General features: G+C 48.4%; 1 protein-coding gene across 1 annotated transcript in view; it reads right to left on the reverse strand.

Annotated features, from left to right (window-relative positions):
* LOC144494696 (uncharacterized) overlaps positions 1-16,008 on the reverse strand; it is a 24,940-nt gene extending 8,932 nt beyond the window's left edge. The window contains exons 1-3 of the mRNA XM_078213896.1: positions 15,903-16,008; positions 6,913-7,045; positions 3,323-3,503 (exon numbers count right to left, since the gene is read on the reverse strand). Coding sequence (XP_078070022.1) covers positions 3,323-3,503; positions 6,913-7,045; positions 15,903-16,002 — 414 coding nt within the window. The 5' untranslated portion in view covers positions 16,003-16,008. The remainder of the gene's footprint in view (positions 1-3,322; positions 3,504-6,912; positions 7,046-15,902) is intronic.
* Between the last annotated feature and the right edge of the window lie 5,650 nt (positions 16,009-21,658).

Below are 21,658 nucleotides of genomic sequence, written 5' to 3' on the forward strand. Positions count from 1 at the left end.
AAAAGGGGAGGAGGAGTTGCACTACTGGTGAAGAAGAATATAGTAAGAAGTTTAACAACACCAGGTTAAAGTCCAACAGGTTTATTTGGTAGCAAAAGCCACACAAGCTTTCGGAGCTCTTAGCCCCTTCTTCAGGTGAGTGGGAATTCTGTTCACAAACAGAGCTTATAAAGACACAGACTCAATTTACATGAATAATGGTTGGAATGCGAATACTTAGTTGTAAGTATTCGCATTCCAACCATTATTCATGTAAATTGAGTCTGTGTCTTTATAAGCTCTGTTTGTGAACAGAATTCCCACTCACCTGAAGAAGGGGCTAAGAGCTCCGAAAGCTTGTGTGGCTTTTGCTACCAAATAAACCTGTTGGACTTTAACCTGGTGTTGTTAAACGTCTTACTGTGTTTACCCCAGTCCAACGCCGGCATCTCCACATTAAGAAGAATATCACAGCTGTACTGCAGGAGGACACCTCGGAGGGCTCATACAGTGAGGCAGTATGGGTAGAGCTCAGGAATAGGAAGGGTGTAGTCACAATTTTGGGGGTTTACTGTAAGCTGCCCAATAGCCAGGGGGAGATAGGGGAACAGATATGTAGGCAGATTTTGGCAAAGTGTAAAAGTAACAGCGTTGTTGTGGTGGGAGATTTTAACTTCCCCGATATTGACTGGGACTCACTTAGTGCTAGGGGCGTGGATGGGGCAGAGTTTGTAAGGAGCATCCAGGAGGGCTTCCTGAAACAGTGTGTAGATAGTCCAACTAGCAAAGGGTCCGTACTGGGCCTGGTATTGGGGAATCAGCCCGGCCAGGTGGTCGATGATTCAGTAGGGGAGCAGTTCGGGAACAGGGACCACAACTCAGTAAGCTTTAAGGTACTGATGGATAAAGATAAGTGTAGTCCTCAAGTGAAGGTGCTAAATTGGGGGAAGGCTAATTACAACAATATTAGGCAGGAACTGAGGAATGTAGATTGAGGGCAGATGTTTGAGGGCAAATCAACATCTGGCATGTGGGAGGCTTTCAAGTGTAAGTTGATAGGAATTCAGAACCGGCACATTCCTGTAAGGATGAAGGATAAGTATGGCAAATTTTGGGAACGTTGAATAATGAGAGATATTGTGAGCCTAGTCAAAGAGAAAATGGAAGCATTTGTCAAAGCTAGGAGTCTGGGAACGCACGAAACTTAAGCAAGGAGTAAGGAGGGCTAAAAGAGGGTCATGAAAAGTCATTGGCCAGCAGGATTAAGGAAAATCCCTAGGCTTTTTATACATATATAAAGAGCAAGAGGGTAGCCAGGGAGAGGGTTGGCCCACTCCAGGACAGGGGAGGGAATCTATGCGTGGAGCCAGAGGACATGGGCGAGGTATTAAATGACTACTTTGCATCAGTATTCACCAAAGAGAAGGACTTGGTGATTGATGAATCTCGGAAAGGGTGTGTAGATAGTTTGAGTCATGTTGAGATGAAAAAGGAGGAGGTATTGGGGTTCTTGAGAAACATTAAGATAGACAAGTCCCCAGGGCCTGATGGGATATACCCCAGAATACTGAGAGAGGCAAGGGAGGAAATTGCTGGGGCTTTGAGAGAAATCTTTGTATCCTCACTGGCTACAGAGGAGGTCCCAGAGGATTGGAGAATAGCCAATGTTGTTCCTTTGTTTAAGAAGGGTAGCAAGAATAATCCAGGTAATTACAGGCCGGTGAGCCTTACATCAGTGGTAGGGAAGTTATTGGAGAGGATTCTTCGAGACAGGATTTACTCACACTTGGAAATAAGCGGACATATTAGCGAGAGGCAACATAGTTTTGTGAAGGGGAGGTCGTGTCTCACTAACTTGATCGAGTTTTTCGAGGAAGTGACGAAGATGATTGATGAGGGTAGGGCAGTGGATGTTGTCTACATGGACTTCAGTAAGGCCTTTGACAAGGTCCCTCATGGCAGACTGGTGCAGAAGGTGAAGTCGCATGGGATCAGAGGTGAGCTGGCAAGGTGGATACAAAACTGGCTCGGTCAAAGAAGACAGAGGGTAGCAGTGGAAGGGTGTGTTTCTGAATGGAGGGCTGAGACAAGTGGTGTTCCTCAGGGATCAGTGCTGGGACCTTTGCTGTTTGTAATATATATAAATGATTTGGAGGACAATGTAACTGGCTTGATTAGTAAGTTTGCAGACGACACAAAGGTTGGTGGATTTGCGGATAGCGATGCGGACCATCAGAGGATACAGCAGGATATAGATCAGTTGGAGACTTGGGCAGAGAGATGGCAGATCAAGTTTAATCTGGACAAATGTGAGGTAATGCATTTTGGAAGGTCTAATACAGATAGGAAATATACAATAAATGGCAGAACCCTTAAGAGTATTGATAAGCAGAGGGATCTGGGTGTACAGGTACACAGGTCACTGAAAGTGGCAACGCAGGTGGGGGCATTGAGTTTAAAAATTGGCAAGTCATGTTGCAGCTTTATCGAACCTTAGTTAGGCCACACTTGGAATATCGTGTTCAATTCTGGTCGCCACACTACCAGAAGGATGTGGAGGCTTTGGAGAGGGTACAGAAAAGATTTACCAGGATGTTGCCTGGTATGGAGGGCATTAGCTATGAGGAGAGATTGGAGAAACTTGGTTTGTTCTCACTGGAATTTGTTCTCTCTGCCCAAGTCTCCAACTGATCTATAACCTGCTGTATCCTCTGATGGTCCTCATCGCTATCCGCAAATCCACCAACCTTTGTGTCGTCCGCAAATGTACTAATCAAACCAGTTACATTTTCCTCCAAATCATTTATATGCATCACAAACAGCAAAGCTCCCAGCACTGATCCCTGAGGAACGCCACTTGTCACAGCCTTCCATTCAGAAACGCACCCTTCCACTGCTACTCTCTGTCTTCTATGACGGAGGTTGAGGGGTGACCTGATAGAAGTCTACAAGATTATGAGGGGCATGGACAGAGTGGATAGTCAAAAGCTTTTTCCCAGGGTGGAAGAGTCAATTACTAGGGGGCACAGGTTTAAGGTGCGAGCGGCAAGGTTTAAAGGAGATGTACGAGGCAAGTTTTTTACACAGAGGGTGGTGGGTGCCTGGAACTCGTTGCCGGGGGAGGTAGTGGAAGCGGATACGATAGTGAGTTTTAAGGGGTGTCTTGACAAATACATGTATAGGTTGGGAATAGAGGGATATGGTCCCCGGAAGGGTAGGGGGTTTTAGTTCAGTCGGGCAGCAGGGTCGGTACAGGCTTGGAGGGCCGAAGGGCCTGTTCCTGTGCTGTAATTTTCTTTGTTCTTTGTTCTTGGTACATGTCGGTTTTGTCTGGTATTCTGACCACTGATATCTCACCCATGTGAATGATTTTTTTGTTGTAGACACACAGGCTCCTTTCTGCGGAATCCATTTTGCTCACTCGGATACAGCAATGCCTAAATAAGGCGAACTTCTGTATTGCGACGCTACAGCTGTGCGTCACTCTTGGGTTAATCTCACAGCTTTCAGTCACCTGGTCCTCACTGCAAGGGAACACACACAGTTTCTGTTGAGAGGGTACAGAATGGGCACAGTATTGACTGCTGCCAGACTCCATAATCCAAATGTTTCTGACAGCCCCCAGCTGAGGGTCGGAATCTTATGCTGCCTCTCTCTCTTCCCCCTCTCCCCCCCTCCCTCCCCCTCCCTCCCCCTCCCTCCCCCTCCCTCCCCCTCCCTCCCCCTCCCTCCCCCTCCCTCCCCCTCCCTCCCCTCCCCCTCCCTCTCCCTCCCTCCCCCTCCCTCTCCCTCCCTCCCCCTCCCTCTCTCTCCCTCTCCCTCCCTCTCTCCCTCGCCCTCTTCCCCATCTCCCTCCCTCCATCTCTCCCTCCCTCTCCCTCTCTCCCTCCCTCCCTTCTCCCCTTCCTCCCTCCCCCTCCCTCCCTCGCTCTCCGTCCCTCCCTCCCTCTGTCTCTCTCCCTCTCCCTCTCTCTGTCTGGTTGGCCTCATTATTCACTCACTAGATGTGTGAGAGTGGATAATGTCCCACCTGAGGCAGGGTCGAGAGAGGCGCTTACATCCGGCTAGTCTCAGAACCATTTGATTCACAGCCAATCCTGTCCTGAGCAGAGTTCAGCTTCCCTGGCATTGGCTGATGATTGGGAGTGGGGATTTGGGTTGGCTCTGCTCGAAGCCGGGTTTACCGTTCAAAATCACTCGGACTTCCTCCCACAACGTCTTCTGACTTTCCCAGAACTTTAACTGTGATGCTATTTGTTTCCATAGAAACTAGAAGCAGGAGGAGGCCATTCGGCCCCTCGAGCCTGCTCTGCCATTCATTTTTATCATGGCTGATCATCGAATGCAATATCCTGATCCCAATCAGAAAGATTTCCAAAGAGGAGCCTCTGGGCAATGCGCTGGTTGTAATAATGCTCAGAGTGCCAGACTGTCGGCACGCTGCCTTGTGCAGAGCAGAGAGGCTGCAATGGGGCAGAGAGGCTGCGATGGGGCAATGAGGCTGCGATGGGGCAGAGAGGCTGCGATGGGACAATGAGGCTGCGATGGGGCAATGAGGCTGCGATGGGGCAGAGAGGCTGCGATGGGGCAGAGAGGCTGCGATGGGGCAATGAGGCTGCGATGGGGCAGAGAGGCTGCGATGGGGCAGAGAGGCTGCGATGGGGCAATGAGGCTGCGATGGGGCAGAGAGGCTGCGATGGGGCAGAGAGGCTGCGATGGGGCAATGAGGCTGCGATGGGGCAGAGAGGCTGCGATGGGGCAGAGAGGCTGCGATGGGGCAGAGAGGCTGCGATGGGGCAATGAGGCTGCGATGGGGCAGAGAGGCTGCGATGGGGCAGAGAGGCTGCGATGGGGCAGAGAGGCTGCGATGGGGCAGAGAGGCTGCGATGGGGCAATGAGGCTGCGATGGGGCAATGAGGCTGCGATGGGGCAGAGAGGCTGCGATGGGGCAGAGAGGCTGCGATGGGGCAATGAGGCTGCGATGGGGCAGAGAGGCTGCGATGGGACAATGAGGCTGCGATGGGGCAATGAGGCTGCGATGGGGCAGAGAGGCTGCGATGGGGCAGAGAGGCTGCGATGGGGCAGAGAGGCTGCGATGGGGCAATGAGGCTGCGATGGGGCAGAGAGGCTGCGATGGGGCAGAGAGGCTGCGATGGGGCAGAGAGGCTGCGATGGGGCAATGAGGCTGCGATGGGGCAGAGAGGCTGCGATGGGGCAGAGAGGCTGCGATGGGGCAATGAGGCTGCAATGGGGCAGAGAGGCTGCGAGGAGCAGAGAGGATGCGATGGGGCAATGAGGCTGCGATGGGGCAGAGAGGCTGCGATGGGGCAGAGAGGCTGCGATGGGGCAGAGAGGCTGCGATGGGGCAGAGAGGCTGCGATGGGGCAATGAGGCTGCAATGGGGCAGAGAGGCTGCGAGGAGCAGAGAGGATGCGATGGGACAATGAGGCTGCGATGGGGCAGAGAGGCTGCGATGGGGCAGAGAGGCTGCGATGGGGCAGAGAGGCTGCGATGGGGCAGAGAGGCTGCGATGGGGCAATGAGGCTGCGATGGGGCAGAGAGGCTGCGATGGGGCAGAGAGGCTGCGATGGGGCAATGAGGCTGCGATGGGGCAGAGAGGCTGCGATGGGGCAGAGAGGCTGCGATGGGGCAGAGAGGCTGCGATGGAGCAGAGAGGCTGCGATGGGGCAGAGAGGCTGCGATGGAGCAGAGAGCCAGTGAGGGGCAGGCTGCAGACTCTGCAGGGGGTAAATCCCAGGTTGGGCAGGGGCTACCGAATGAAGATTGAGTCTCTGATAGAGATACCCTGCTGGAGGCCTTACTGAGAATCTTACACCACTGTCGGTGCAATGCTTTGCAAAGTAGAACCGGAACCAGGGTGCCGGTTTATAGCCCGATCGCTACGGACCAATCATAACCGCGACCCTGACACACATAGGAACAGGAGCAGAGTATCAATCAGTTCGCTGTCGCACTGACCCTCTGACAGTGTGGCACTCCCTCAGTACTGACCTTCTGACAGTGCGACACTCCCTCAGTACTGACCCTCTGACAGTGCAGCACTCCCTCAGCACTGACCCTCTGACAGTGCGGCACTCCCTCAGCACTGACCCTCTGACAGTGCAGCACTCCCTCAGTACTGACCCTCTGACAGTGCAGCACTCCCTCAGTACTGACCCTCTGACAGTGCGGCACTCACTCAGTACTGACCCTCTGACAGTGCGGCACTCCCTCAGTACTGACCCTCTGACAGTGCGACACTCCCTCAGTACTGACCCTCTGACAGTGCGGCACTCCCTCAGCACTGACCCTCTGACAGTGCGGCACTCCCTCAGTACTGACCCTCTGACAGTGCGACACTCCCTCAGTACTGACCCTCTGACAGTGCGACACTCCCTCAGTACTGACCCTCTGACAGTGCGGCACTCCCTCAGCACTGACCCTCTGACAGTGCGGCACTCCCTCAGTACTGACCCTCTGACAGTGCGACACTCCCTCAGCACTGACCCTCTGACAGTGCGGCACTCCCTCAGTACTGACCCTCTGACAGTGTGGCACTCCCTCAGTACTGACCCTCTGACAGTGCGGCACTCCCTCAGCACTGACCCTCTGACAGTGCGGCACTCCCTCAACACTGACCCTCTGACAGTGCGGCACTCCCTCAGTACTGACCCTCTGACAGTGCGACACTCCCTCAGCACTGACCCTCTGACAGTGCGGCACTCCCTCAGTACTGACCCTCTGACAGTGCGGCACTCCCTCAGCACTGACCCTCTGACAGTGCGGCACTCCCTCAGCACTGTGAGAGTGAATCTTCCTCAGAGTCACCCCCTGTGAGAGTGGATCTCCCTTAGTGGATTTCCTCAGTGGATCTCCCTCAGTGGATTTCCTCACGGTTTGCCCCTCCCCCACCACACGCGGCTCATTTCTTGCCTGAAAGTCACATTGAATGGTTCGCTGTCAGCGATTGGTTCAGTCAGTTCACAGGTGAGCCTGTCGTCGAGGGCACTATTGGCAAAGTTGCTGAAGCAAGTGATCCTGGGGAGATCCGGTTCATCATCAACATCTGAAAACACACAGAAACCATTAACCGATCACACCGCCTGCTTGCTGACAGCACCTTCCTGGCAACTCATTGGAGATCACAACTGAACAGTCTGCAGAAACACTATCTCATGTCCACCCTGCTTCCTTTAATTTTAACTCTGTGTCCTCTCATTACTGAACCCCCTGTCACTGAAATATTCTCTGCCTAATTGTTCCAGCAAAAACCAATGTGAATTTGAATGCATTGGTTCAATCTCTGCTCCCTTTCCACCCTGACTAAAATGCGGTGCTCTGGATTGGCTGGTGTGCAGCCAATGTTTCATTCAGCTTTCCGGTGACCTCCTCTTGTTCCCTCTGGCCTCCCTGGAGTGAAACATCTGCTGTTGGTGTTTGTCTGGCCGAGAGTCTCTCTCTCTCTTTCCCTGGTGTTTTGGAAAGTTGTTCTGACTTCAAGCTGTTCTGTGTGTATATCCAGAGGCTGCTCAAAGCTACCAGACTGGAAAGACAGAGTCTCAATTCTCCACCCAAAGGACTACGTTCCAGCATCACGTGAGCATTCGTATTTTCTGTGCTAAATCTGTGGCAAGGGTTTTGTATCGGGGAGTTTGTTTGATTGAAACATTTTGTATACTTGTTAAGGGTTTGTAATTGGTAAAAGTTATTGCTAATTGTCTTTCTATACATGTTAAATGTTTTCTTAAATAAGAACGTAAGAACTAGGAGCAGGAGCAGGAGTCGGCCATCTCGCCCCTCGAGCCTGCTCCGCCATTCAATAAGATCACGGCTGATCTTTTCGTGGACTCAGCTCCACTTACCCGCCCGCTCCCCATAATCCTTAATTCCTTTACTGTTCAAAAATTCATCTATCCTTGCCTTAAAAACATTCAATGAGGTAGCCTCAACTGCTTCACTGGGCAGGGAATTCCACAGATTCACAACCTTTTGTGTGAAGAAGTTCCTCCTCAACTCAGTCCTAAATCTGCTTCCCCTTATTTTGAGGCCATGCCCCCTAGTTCCAGTTTCACCCGCCAGTGGAAACAACTTACCTGTTTCTATCTCGTCTATTCCCTTCATTACTAACATCTTTCTCTCAGACCTCCCCTCATTCTTCTGAATTCCAATGAGTATAGCCCCAGTCTACTCAGTCTCTCTTCATAAGCCAACCCTCTCAACTCCGGAAACAACCTAATGAATCTCCTCTGCACCCCCTCCAGTGCCAGTATATACTTTCTCAAGTAAGGAGACCAAAACTGTACACAGTACTCCAGGTGTGGCCTCACCAGCACCTTATACAGCTGCAACATAACCTCGATGTTTTTAAAATCCATCCCTCTAGCAATGAAGGACAAAATTCCATTTGCCTTCTTAATTACCTGCTGCACCTGCAAACCAACTCCTTGAGATTCCTGCACAAGGACACCCAGGTCCCTCTGCACAGCAGCATGCTGCAATATTTTACCATTTAAATAATAGTCCATTTTGCTGTTATTCCTATCAAAATGGATAACCTCACATTTACCAACATTATACTCCATCTGCCAGACCCTCGCCCACCCATTTAGACTATCTATATCCCTTTGCAGACTTTCAGCGTCCTCTGCACACTTTGCTCTGCCACTCATCTTAGTGTCATCTGTGAATTTTGACACACTACATTTGGTCCCCAACTCCAAATCATCTATGTAAATCGTAAACAATTGCGGTCCCAACACTGATCCCTGAGGCACACCACTAGTCACTGATCGCCAACCAGAAAAACACCCATTTACCCCCACTCTTTGCTTTCTGTTAGTTAACCAATCCTCTATTCATGCTAATACATTACCCGTAACACCGTGCACCTTTATTTTATGTAGCAGCCTTTGGTGCGGCACCTTGTCAAATGCCTTCTGGAAATCCAGATACACCACATCCACAGGTTCCCCATTGTCCACTGCACATGTAATGTTCTCAAAAGATTCCAGCAAATTTGTCAAGCGTGACCTGCCTTTCATGAACCCATGCTGCGTCTTACCAATGGGACAATTTATATCCAGATGTTTATATCCAGATTGTTGTTTGCCATCTATATCAATGATCTGGATGATGATGTGGTAAATTGGATCAGCAAATTTGCTGATGATACAAAGATTGGAGGTGTAGTGGACAGTGAGGAAGGTTTTCAAAGCTTGCAGAGGGATTTGGACCAACTAGAAAAATAGGCTGAAAAATGGCAAATGGAATTTAATAAGAGTTTTAACAACACCAGGTTAAAGTCCAACAGGTTTATTTGGCAGCAAATACCATAAGCTTTCGGAGCGCTGCTCCTTCGTCAGATGGAGTGGAAATCTGACACTCCATCTGACGAAGGAGCAGCGCTCCGAAAGCTTATGGTATTTGCTACCAAATAAACCTGCTGGACTTTAACCTGGTGTTGTTAAAACTCTTACTGTGTTTACCCCAGTCCAACGCCGACATCCCCACATCATGACTACCATCGACACCACAAACTGCCGGCTCCAAGTGGAGAGGATCTCCAAGAAGATCGCGCATATCGACACAGACATCAAGTTTCTACACACTCCATCTGACGAAGGAGCAGCGCTCCAAAAGTTTATGATATTTGCTACCAAATAAACCTGTTGGACTTTAACCTGGTGTTGTTAAAACTCTTACTGTGTTTACCCCAGTCCAATGCCGGCATCTCCACAAAATGGAATTTAACGCAGGCAAGTGTGAGATATCGCACTTTGGAAGGACAAATCAAAGTAGAACATACAAGATAAATGGTATGACTCTGAAGAGTGCAGTTGAACAGAGGGATCTGGGAATAGAGGTACAGAATTCCCTAAAATTGACGTCACAGGTGGATAGGGTCGTAAAGAGTGCCTTTGGTACATTGGCCTTTATAAATCGGAGTATCGAGTATAAAAGTTGGAGTGTTATGGTAAGGTTATATAAGGTATTGGTGAGGCCGAATTTAGAGTCTTGTGTACAGTTTTGGTCACCTAGTTACAGGAAGGATGTAAATAAGGTTGAAAGAGTGCAGAGAAGGTTCACAAGGATGTTGCCGGGACTTGAGAAGCTGAGTTACAGAGAGAGATTGAATAGGTTGGGACTTTATTCCCTGGAGTGTAGAAGAATGAGGGGAGATTTGATAGAGGTGTATAAGATTTTGATGGGTATAGATAGAGTGAATGCAAGCAGGCTTTTTCCGCTGAGGCTAGGGGAGAAAAAAACCAGAGGGCATGGGTTAAGGGTGAAAGGAGAAAAGTTTAAAGGGAATATTAGGGGGGGCTTCTTCACGCAGAGAGTGGTGGGAGTGTGGAATGAGCTGCCGGATAAAGTGGTAAATGCGGGGTCACTTTTAACATTTAAGAAAAACTTGGAGGGGTTCATGGATGAGAGGGGTGTGGAGGGATATGGTCCAAGTGCAGGTCAGTGGGACTAGGCAAAAAATGGTTCGGCACAGACAAGAAGGGTCAAAAGGTCTGTTTCTATGGTTCTATGGTTCTATGTCTTGCTATTTCTTCCTTGATATATTCAAGCGTTTTCCCTACTACAGACGTTAAGCTAACCGGCCTATAGTTACCCGCCTTTTGTCTACCTCCTTTTTTAAACAGTGGCGTCACATTTGCTGTTTTCCAATCTGCGGGAACCACCCCAGAGTCCAGTGAATTTTGGTAAATTACCACTAGTGCATTTGCTATTTCTCCCGCCATCTCTTTTAGTACCCTGGGATGCATTCCATCAGGACCAGGAGACTTATCTACCTTTAGCCCCATTAACTTACCCAACACTACCTCTTTCATGATAATGCTAGTTTCTAGGTTCCCACCTGCCATAGCCTTCCTGTCATCAATTTTTGGCATGTTATTTGTGTCTTCCACTGTGAAGACCAACACAAAATACCTGTTCAATGCCTCAGCCATTTTCTCATTTTCAGTTATTGCATCCCCCTTCTCATCCTCTAAAGGACCAATGTTTTCTTTAGCCACTCTTTTTCATTTTATATATTTGTAGAAACTTTTGCTATCTGTTTTTATATTCTGAGCTAGGTTACTCTCATAATCCATCTTACTTTTCTTTATAGCTTTTTTCATGGTTTTCTGCTGACCTTTAAAGATTTCCCAATCCTCTCGGTTCCCACTAATCTTTGCCACTTTGTATGCATTTTCTTTCAATTTGATCCCTCCTTTATTTCCTTAGATATCCATGGTTGATTATCTCTTTTTCTACAGTCCTTCCTTATCACTGGTATATACTTTTGCTGAGCACTGTGAAAGATCACTTTGAAGGTCCTCCACTGTTCCTCAATTGTCCCACCATAAAGTTTTTGCTCCCAGTCTACCTTAGCCAACTCCTCCCTCATCCCATTGTAGTCTCCTTTGTTTAAGCACAAGACACTGGTATTGGATGAAGTTGTGGATAGTGTAGAAGGTTGTCAAAGGATGCAGTGGGATATAGATCAGTTGCAGAAATGGGTGGAGAAATGGCAGATGGAGTTTAATCCGGGTAAGTGTGAGGTGCTGCACTTTGGGAGATCAAATGTTAAGGATGTGTATACAGTTTATGGCAGGACCCTGAACAGCACTGATGTACAGAGGGATCTTGGGGTTCGAGTCCATAGCTCCCTGAAAGTGTCCACACAAGTAGACAGGGTGGTAAAGAAGGCGTATGGCACGGTTGCCTTTATTGGTCGGTGCATTGAATACAAGAGTCAGGATGTCATGTTGCAGCTTTATAAAACTTTGCTTAGGCCGCACTTAGAGTATTGTGTTCAATTCTGGTCACCACATTACAGGAAGGATGTGGAAGCTTTGGAGAGGGTGCAGAAGAGGTTTACCAGGATGCTGCCTGGATTAGAGGGTATTGAGCTATAAGGAGAGGCTGGACAAACTAGGGTTGTTTTCTCTGGAGTGACGGAGGCTGAGGGGAGACCTGATAGAAATCTAGAAAATAACGAGAGGCAGACAGAGGGTCAACAGTCAGAATCTTCCCCAGAGTTGAAATGTCTAATATTCGGGGACACGCACTTAAGATGAGAGGGGGAAAGTTCAAAAGAGATGTGAGGGGCACACATTTTATACAGAGAGTGGTAGATGTCTGGAATGCGCTGCCAGGGGTGGTGGTGCAGGCAGATACGATGGGGGCGTTTAAAGAGCTTTTAGATAAGCACATGAATATGTGAGGAACAGAGGGATATGGAGCAAGGGCAGGCAAAGAACAAAGATCAGTCAGTACAGCACAGGGATAGGCCCTTCGGCCCACAAGTCTGTGCCAACAGCAGAAGGGATTAGTTTAATTTGGCGTCATGTTTGGCACAACATTATGGGCTGAAGGGCCTGTTACTGTGCTGTACTGTTCTACGTTCCATGTTCCAATCTCTGGTCAACACAGGCACAATGGGCAGAAGGGTCTGTGTGCTGTATGACTCTGTAATTTTATCACGATCTCAGTAAATTTATGAATATCTCTGTAATTTTGTCACTATCTCTAATTTTATTGATATCTCTGTAATTTTATCAAGATTTCTGTAGTTTTTTGCTTCCATCTACAGTTTAAAATCTTGCTGATCTCTGTGTCACCAGGTTTCAAAATGTGCTTTTCTACTTTGTAATCCACCTTGTGAATGAACACAGTGAATAATTCAAACCCCAATGCAGATTCCTGTGGGGCACTGATGGCCACAAGCTGTAATGAGATTTCCAGCCCATTTTCCCTACTCTCTGACTCTAGCCACTCAGTCAGTTTGCCAGTCAGGTCAATAACTTGTCCACAATTCCAGGTACTTCAAGTTCAGCTAACAGTCTCTTATCAGGAACTTTATCAAAGGTCAGGAATTCCATATCAAATAACATTCTCTGTGACTTTTAAGGGGCATCTTGACAAATACATGAATAAGATGGGAGTAGAGGGATATGGTCCCTGGAAGGGTAGGGGGTTTTAGCTAAGTTGGGCAGTATGGTCGGTGCAGGCTTGGAGGCCAAAGGGACTGTTCCTGTGCTGTCATTTTCTTTGTTCTTTGTATTCTTAGACATTGCAACAATTGGCCATTTTTGAAATATTTTTGGGGTGAAATGTGAGACGCTGGAGAGCAGGTTTGTGGCTTTGGTTGTGCGTCAACCTGTAACTAATTTAATTCAGCTGGGAATGGGTGTCTACAAAGCTGAGGAAAAGATGAAAGAGAAGTTGGGAGCTATGTTGGAGGTGGTCATAAAAGATTCCCTGAATTGTGGTCTGTGCTGGGACAGAGCAGCGAGTAAAGAGTCCAGACAAAGAAGTGTCTGTTTTTCCAGGAAGCATTGGTTCAGTCTAGAAGCTTTTTAGAATTTTCACAGCAGAGAGGGAGAGAAAGAGGTCTGTGACATATCTCCCCTACTGCAACCGTAAGCGCCTTGTGACAATATTACTGGATTTTTTTAAATAGATGAAAATTTTATGGGGACTATTGCCAAAAGGAGTGTTTATTTGTGAGTCGAACCAAGAAAGAATCATTTTTGGGGAATGTTCTCTGAGACTAATATTAACTGTGTAAATGTAATCTTGAGTGTTTAAGTTTCCTTTTATTTTATTAATAAATGTTTTATATAGAAACTAGAAGCAGGAGGAGGCCATTTGGCCCTTCGAGCCTGCTCCGTCATTCATTATGATCATGGCTGATCATCAAATCCAATATCCTGATTCCCCCTCTTCCCCCCATATCCCTTGATCCCTTTAGCCCCAAGAGCTATTTCTAATTTCTTCTTGAAATCACACAACGTTTTGTCCTCAACTACCTTCGGTGGTAGTGAATTCCACACATTCACCACCCACTGGATAAAGAAATTTCTCCTCACCTCAGTTCTAAAAGGTTTACCCCTAACATAGCTGCCTCACATCCTTTAAAAAGTACCTGGATGAGTACTTGGCACGCCATAATATTGAAGGCTATGGGCCAAGTGCTGGCAAGTGGGATTAGGTGGGCAGGTCAGGGCCTTTCATGCATTGGTGCAGACTCGATGGGCCAAAGGGCCTCTTCTGCATTGTAGAATTCTGTGATTCTGAGATTATCCTCAATATCTAACCCCAAGTTCTGTACTCCCTCACCATTGGGAACATTTTTTCTGAATCTATCCTGTTTAACCCTGTTAGAATTTTTAAAGTTTCTCTGAGATCCCCTCTCACTCTTCTAAACTCCAGTGAATACAATCCTAATGGACTTAGTCTCGCCTCATATGACAGACCTGCCACCCCGGGAATCAGCCTGGTAAACCTTCGCTGTACTCCTTCTATAGCAAGGACATCCTCAGATAAGGACAGATAAGGAGGCTGGAAACCTTACAACCTTTAAAAAATATTTGGATCAGCGCTGAAGATATCAAAACATTCAAGGATACGGGACAAGCGCTGGAGAATGGGACGAGTGCGTCTGTAGTGGTAGGTATTGTCGCACAGGCTCGATGGGCTGAAGGGCCTTTTCTGCACTGTGTGACTCTATGACTCTATGGGGGTGCTGACCTCATCATTACCTCACAGGGTCAAGGGTCAGGATGCTAGCTGAGTCATTGTGTTTAGCTGAGGAACCAGATGTTCTGGGCCGAATCTTCCAATCACAGATACAAAGGGGGCTGCAGAGTTTGAAATGTTCGTTATTTGCTCATCCAAGCAACGAGAAACTGCTAACATCACCCTTAACCCTCTGTCCATCGCCCTGGCTCCGTGACCCTCGCTGGGGTCACCCTCAACCCTCTGTCCATCACCCTGGCTCCGAAACCCTCGCTGGGGTCACCCTGCATCAACTGTCTGTAAACTGAAAGATGCCCCAGTCACCACTGAGCTGCTCCACACTCCCCACCCCCTCCCTCATCCCCCACCCCATCCCTCATCCCCCACCACCATCCAACCCTTCACCCCCACCCCTCACCCTCCCCCCCCAGCCTTCACCCCTCACCCCCACCCCACCATCCAACCCCTCACCCCACTCCCACCATCCAACCCCAGACCCCCAGTCACCACTGAGTTGCCCCCAACCCCCACGCCCACCCTCCCCCCCCCCCCCCACGCCCACCCCCACCTTCCAACCCCTCACCCCTGCCACCATCAAGCTGCCCCCACCCCCACCTCTTCCCGTCCCCCCCACCCCTCCTCCCTGCAGCAAGGACAATCAAACTGATCCTGTTTTCCTGGATTCCAGTTCACCCCATCACCCAGAGACAGAGAGAGAGAGAGGCTGGAAAACAGAGAGAGGAGCAGAGAGAGGAGCAGAGAGAGGTAGAAAGTGTGATACAGCTTCGGAGATTGAGAGAGAGACAAAAATTTAGAGAGAATATTGAGGGATAGTGATAGAATATAAAAAAAGAGTGTGAGAGGGCGGCACGGTGGTACAGTGGTTAACACTGCTGCCTCACAGCTCTAGGGACCCAGGTTCGATTCCCGGCTTGGATCACTGTCTGTGTAGAGTTTGCACATTCTCCCCGTGTCTGTGTGGGTTTCCTCCGAGTTCCCCGGTTTCCTTCCACTGCCTGAAAGACGTGCTGGTTAGGTGCATTGACCCGAACAGGCGCTGGCATGTGGCAACTAGAGGCATTTCATAGTAGCTTCATTACAGCCTTACTTGTGACACTAATAAATACACTAAGATCGACAGAGGCAGACGGAGGCAGACTGAGAGAGAGAGAAACTGATAGAGATAGTGAAAAAAATGGAGAGGAAAGAAGCCATTAATAAAGGTTTGTGAATCCTGTTCTCATGTTTGGCAACACTTTAAACTCTCACACCTAGTGTTGAGAATGAGCTGAGAGGGATTCTCTTGATTCCGCAGTGATTGGCCATGAGCTCATAGCGAGCGTGCAGCACCGTCTGACCTGGCCCAAACCCAAATCCCAAACACAATTCTCAGCAAGAGCCTTTCTTACCAGAGGAGCCACTCTGTGCCCAGGCATGAGGCAGTTCCTGCAGTAGGTGGGGGAAGAACGCCAGCAGCATGCAGCTAGCTAAACTCCTGTGTCCTGACATTTCGTGCCTTTTCCAGAGAGTGGAAGCTCCGAGTGTCAGCGACTGCTGTTCACTGTCTAACCACATCCTGCTGTCAGCAACTGGGTATACCAACCCCCTCAATGCCACAAAGCTCAGACAACATCCTCGGGTGGATGGAGCTATTACAAGGGGGCATAACTATAAGGTTCATGGTGGGAGATATAGGAGGGATGTCCGAGGTAGGTCCTTTACTCAGAGAGTGGTTGGGGTGTGGAATGGACTGCCTGCAGTGATAGTGGAGTCAGACACTTTAGGAACATTTAAGCGGTTATTGGATAGGCACATGGAGCACACCAGGATGATAGGGAGTGGGATAGCTTGATCTTGGTTTCAGACAAAGCTCGGCACAACAGCGAGGGCCGAAGGGCCTGTACTGTGCTGTACTGTTCTATGTTCTATGTTCTAACAAGCACCAAGCTCAATGCCTGCAAACACATCCACACCTTCAACTAGAAAACACTCAGCCATTCTCAATTCCTGAAAGGAATTGACATGATCCAATCCAGGAGAATTGTTCCTCTGTCTGTGCGGAGTTTGCACGTTCTCCTCGTGTCTGTGTGGGTTTCCTCCGGGTGCTCCGGTTTCCTCCCACAGTCCGAAAGATGTGCTGGTTAGGTACATTGGTCATGCTAAATTCTCCCTCAGTGTACCTCCCTCGGGCACCGGAGTGTGGCAACTAGGGCATTTTCATTGTAACTTCATTGCTGTGTTAATGTAAGCCTACTTGTGACACTAATAAATAAACTAAACTAAACTAAACTAGGCCATTCAGCCCTTCGAGCCTCTCCCCCATCTGGGTCACTAATGTCCTTTAGAGAAGGAAATCTGCCCTCCTTACCCGGTCTGGCCTACATGTGACTCCAGAGCCACAGCAATGTGCCTGACTCTCAACTGACCTCTCAACAAGGGCAACTAGGGATGGGCAATAAATGCTGGCCAGCCAATGACGCCCATGTCCCAGAAAAGATTTTTAAAATTACTGAAGTCACAGCTGATCTGGCTGAAGTCAGTAGTAGCAGAGAACTGCAAGAATCTATTGTAAAGGATGTGATAACAGGAAACTTGGAAAATATTAACAGGATTAGACAAAGTCAACGTGGATTTAAAAGTAATATTTTCAATGGTACAAAAGTTGGTGGAAATGTGATGGTGAGGAGGATGTTAAGAGGCTTCAAGGGGATTTAGACAAGTTGAGTGAGTGGTAAATACATGGTAGATGCTGCATAATGTGATAAATGTGAAATTATCTGCTTCAGATGGTGAAACAGAATGGTGATAGATTGGGAGACGTTGATGTACAAAGGGGCCTGACTGTCCTCGTACACCAGCCCCTGAAACTAAGCATGCAGGTACAGCGAGCAGTTAGGAAGGGAAATGGTGTGTTGGCCTTCATTGCAAGAGGACTTAAGTGCAGGAGAAAGGATGTCTTACTGCAGCTGTACAGGGCTTTGGTGAGACCACTGCTGCAGTATTGTGTACAGTTTTGATCTCCTTATCCAAGAAAGGATATACTTGCCATCAAGGGAGAGCAGCAAAGGTTTGCCAGACTGATTACTGGGGGGTGGTGAACCTGTGAAATTCTCTCCCACAGAAGGCGGTGGAGGTCCAATCACTGAATATATTTAAGAAGGAAATGTACAGATTTCTAGATAAAGGTGTTGAGGGGTAAGGGGAGGGCGCTGAAGTGTGCCATTGAGATAGAGGATCAGCCATGATCATATTGAATGGTGGAGCAGGTTCAAGGGGCTGAATGGCCTCCTCCTGCTCCTCGTCTCTGTTTCGATTGCCTCAATTCCATTTTCCTTTCTGCCCCTCATAACCCTTGACTCCCTTGTTGACCAAGATCTGTCTGAGCTTTGAATAAATTCAGTGCCTCAAGCTCCCCCGCTGCCTGCGAGGAAGAGAATTCCACACAGCAATGATTCACTGAGAGGATATTTACCATCACCTCGTTATAAAAGATGAACTCATTCTCAAACCGTGTCCCCTGGTTCATCTGTCTCCCACAAGAGGAAACTGCTGGAGGGTGTTGGCTGCATTTCAATAGGTTGTGTAGACATACTGAAGTTAACTGTAGGTCTTTATTGAATCTTAGAGCTATTTACGAATATACAACCAAGGAGATGTCTTCATGCTTGCTGCTACCCAGGGCTCTGTCCTGGCCGTGGATCATGTGCTTGTTACATCATTGTGTGGGTGGCACTTTACTCAGCCCCAAATGAAACCCATATATGCCAGACCCTTATACTACACCTCCCCCAGGTCTTTATCCAATGTATTTTAAGTGATTATAACTGACCTGCTTACATTGTCACTGTAAGAAGTTTAACAGCACCAGGTTAAAGTCCAACAGGTTTATTTGGTAGCAAAAGCCACACAAGCTTTCGGAGCTCTAAGCCCCTTCTTCAGGTGAGTGGGAATTCTGTTCACAAACAGAGCATATAAAGACACAGACTCAATTTACATGAATAATGGTTGGAATGCGAATACTTACAACTAATCAAGTCTTTAAGAAACAAAACAATGTGAGTGGAGAGAGCATCAAGACAGGCTAAAAAGATGCAATTTTACATCTCATCCGCTTCATCCTGGACCACAATATCCTCACCTTCAACAACCAGTTCTTCATCCAGACACACGGAACAGCCATGGGGACCAAATTCGCACCTCAATATGCCAACATCTTCATGCACAGGTTCGAACAAGACTTCTTCACCGCACGGGACCTTCAACCGATGCTATACACTAGATACATCGATGACATTTTCTTCCTTTGGACTCATGGTGAACAATCACTGAAACAACTCTATGATGACATCAACAAGTTCCATCCCACCATCAGACTCACCATGGACTACTCTCCGGAATCGGTTGCATTCTTGGACACACGCATCTCCATTAAGGACGGTCACCTCAGCACCTCACTGTACCGCAAGCCCACGGATAACCTCACGATGCTCCACTTCTCCAGCTTCCACCCTAAACACGTTAAAGAAGCCATCCCCTACGGACAAGCCCTCCGTATACACAGGATCTGCTCGGATGAGGAGGATCGCAACAGACACCTCCAGACGCTGAAAGATGCCCTCATAAGAACAGGATATGGCGCTCGACTCATTGATCAACAGTTCCAACGCGCCACAGCGAAAAACCGCACCGACCTCCTCAGAAGACAAACACGGGACATAGTGGACAGAGTACCCTTCGTTGTCCAGTACTTCCCCGGAGCGGAGAAGCTACGGCATCTCCTCCGGAGCCTTCAACATGTCATTGATGAAGACGAACATCTCGCCAAGGCCATCCCCACACCCCCACTTCTTGCCTTCAAACAACTGCACAACCTCAAACAGACCATTGTCCGCAGCAAACTACCCAGCCTTCAGGAGAACAGTGACCATGACACCACACAACCCTGCCACAGCAACCTCTGCAAGACGTGCCGGATCATCGACACAGATGCCATCATCTCACGTGAGAACACCATCCACCAGGTACACGGTACATACTCTTGCAATTCGGCCAACGTTGTTTACCTGATACGCTGCAAGAAAGGATGTCCCGAGGCATGGTACATTGGGGAAACTATGCAGACGCTGCGACAACGGATGAATGAACACCGCTCGACAATCACCAGGCAAGACTGTTCTCTTCCTGTTGGGGAGCACTTCAGCGGTCATGGGCATTCGGCCTCTGATATTCGGGTAAGCGTTCTCCAAGGCGGCCTTCGCGACACACGACAGCGCAGAGTCGCTGAGCAGAAACTGATAGCCAAGTTCCGCACACACGAGGACGGCCTCAACCGGGATGTTGGGTTCATGTCACACTATTTGTAACCCCCACAGTTGCCGAGACCTGCAGAGTTTCACTGGCTGTCTTGTCTGGAGACAATACACATCTTTTTAGCCTGTCTTGATGCTCTCTCCACTCACATTGTTTTGTTTCTTAAAGACTTGATTAGTTGTAAGTATTCGCATTCCAACCATTATTCATGCAAATTGAGTTTGTGTCTTTATATGCTCTGTTTGTGAACAGAATTCCCACTCACCTGAAGAAGGGGCTTAGAGCTCCGAAAGCTTGTGTGGCTTTTGCTACCAAATAAACCTGTTGGACTTTAACCTGGTGTTGTTAAACTTCTTACTGTGTTCACCCCAGTCCAACGCCGGCATCTCCACTTCATGACTGCATTGTCACTACCATCAGACATTCACATTGTTATTACTACATTCTCACCACCCCATCTCGCCCCCTTCAAGTCCTTGAATCCGGAGGTTCAGGTGGTCTGGAAGCTGTATAGCCCCTCTATCTCACTCATACTGTTGTTGGAGGAGAGATAGAGTGTTTCTGCTGGATTGCTGGAATTTGTTCTGTATGTTTTATCCTTCACTTCCAATCTGTGGCATTAAACCACTCTTAGAACAAAGAACAATACAGCACAGGAATAGGCCCTTCGGCCCTCCAAGCCCGTGCCGCTCCCTGGTCCAACTAGACCATTCTTTTGTATCCCTCCATTCCCATTCCTTCATATGGCTATCTAGATAAGTCTTAAACGTTCCCAGTGTGTCCGCCTCCACCACTTTGCCTGGCAGCGCATTCCAGGCCCCCACCACTCTCTGTGTAAAATTCGTCCTTCTGATATCCGTGTTAAACCTCCCCCTCCCCCCCCCAGCCTCACCTTGAACCTATGACCCCTCGTGAACGTCACCACCGACCTGGGAAAAAGCTTCCCACCGTTCACCCTATCTATGCCTTTCATAATTTTATACGCCTCTATTAGGTCACCCCTCATCCTCCGTCTTTCCAGTGAGAACAACCCCAGTTTACCCAATCTCTCCTCATAAATAAGCCCTTCCATACCAGGCAACATCCTGGTAAACCTCCTCTGCACTCTCTCTAAAGCCTTCTGGTAGTGTGGCGACCAGAACTGGGCGCAGTATTCCAAATGCAGCCGAACCAATGTTCTATACAACTGCAACATCAGACCCCAACTTTTATACTCTATGCCCCATCCTACAAAGGCAAGCATGCCATATGCCTTCTTCACCACCTTCTCCACCTGTGACGTCACCTTCAAAGATCTGTGGGCTTGCACAACCAGGTCCCTCTGCGTATCTACACCCTTTATGGTTCTGCCATTTATCTTATAGCTCCCCCCTACGTTAGTTCTACCAAAATGCATCATTTCGCATTTATCTGGATTGAACTCCATCTGCCATTTCTTTGCCCAAATTTCCAGCCTATCTATATCCTTCTGTAGCCTCTGACAATTTTCCTCACTATCTGCAAGTCCAGCCATTTTCATGTCGTCCACAAACTTACTGATCACCCCAGTTACATCTTCTTCCAGATTGTTTATATAAATCACGAACAGCAGAGGTCCCAATACAGAGCCCTGCGGAACACCACTAGTCACAGGCATCCAGCCGGAAAAAGACCCTTCCACTACCACCCTCTGTCTTCTGTGACCAAGCCAGTTCTCCACCCATCTAGCCACCTCCCCTTTATCCCATGAAATCCAACCTTTTTCACCAGCCTACCATGAGGGACTTTGTCAAACGCTTTACTAAAGTCCATATAGACGACATCCACGGCCCTTCCCTCGTCAACCATTCTAGTCACTTCTTCAAAAAACTCCACC

The sequence above is a fragment of the Mustelus asterias genome, chromosome 6, assembly GCF_964213995.1.
Source record: "Mustelus asterias chromosome 6, sMusAst1.hap1.1, whole genome shotgun sequence".
Classification (NCBI taxonomy): Eukaryota; Metazoa; Chordata; class Chondrichthyes; order Carcharhiniformes; family Triakidae; genus Mustelus; species Mustelus asterias.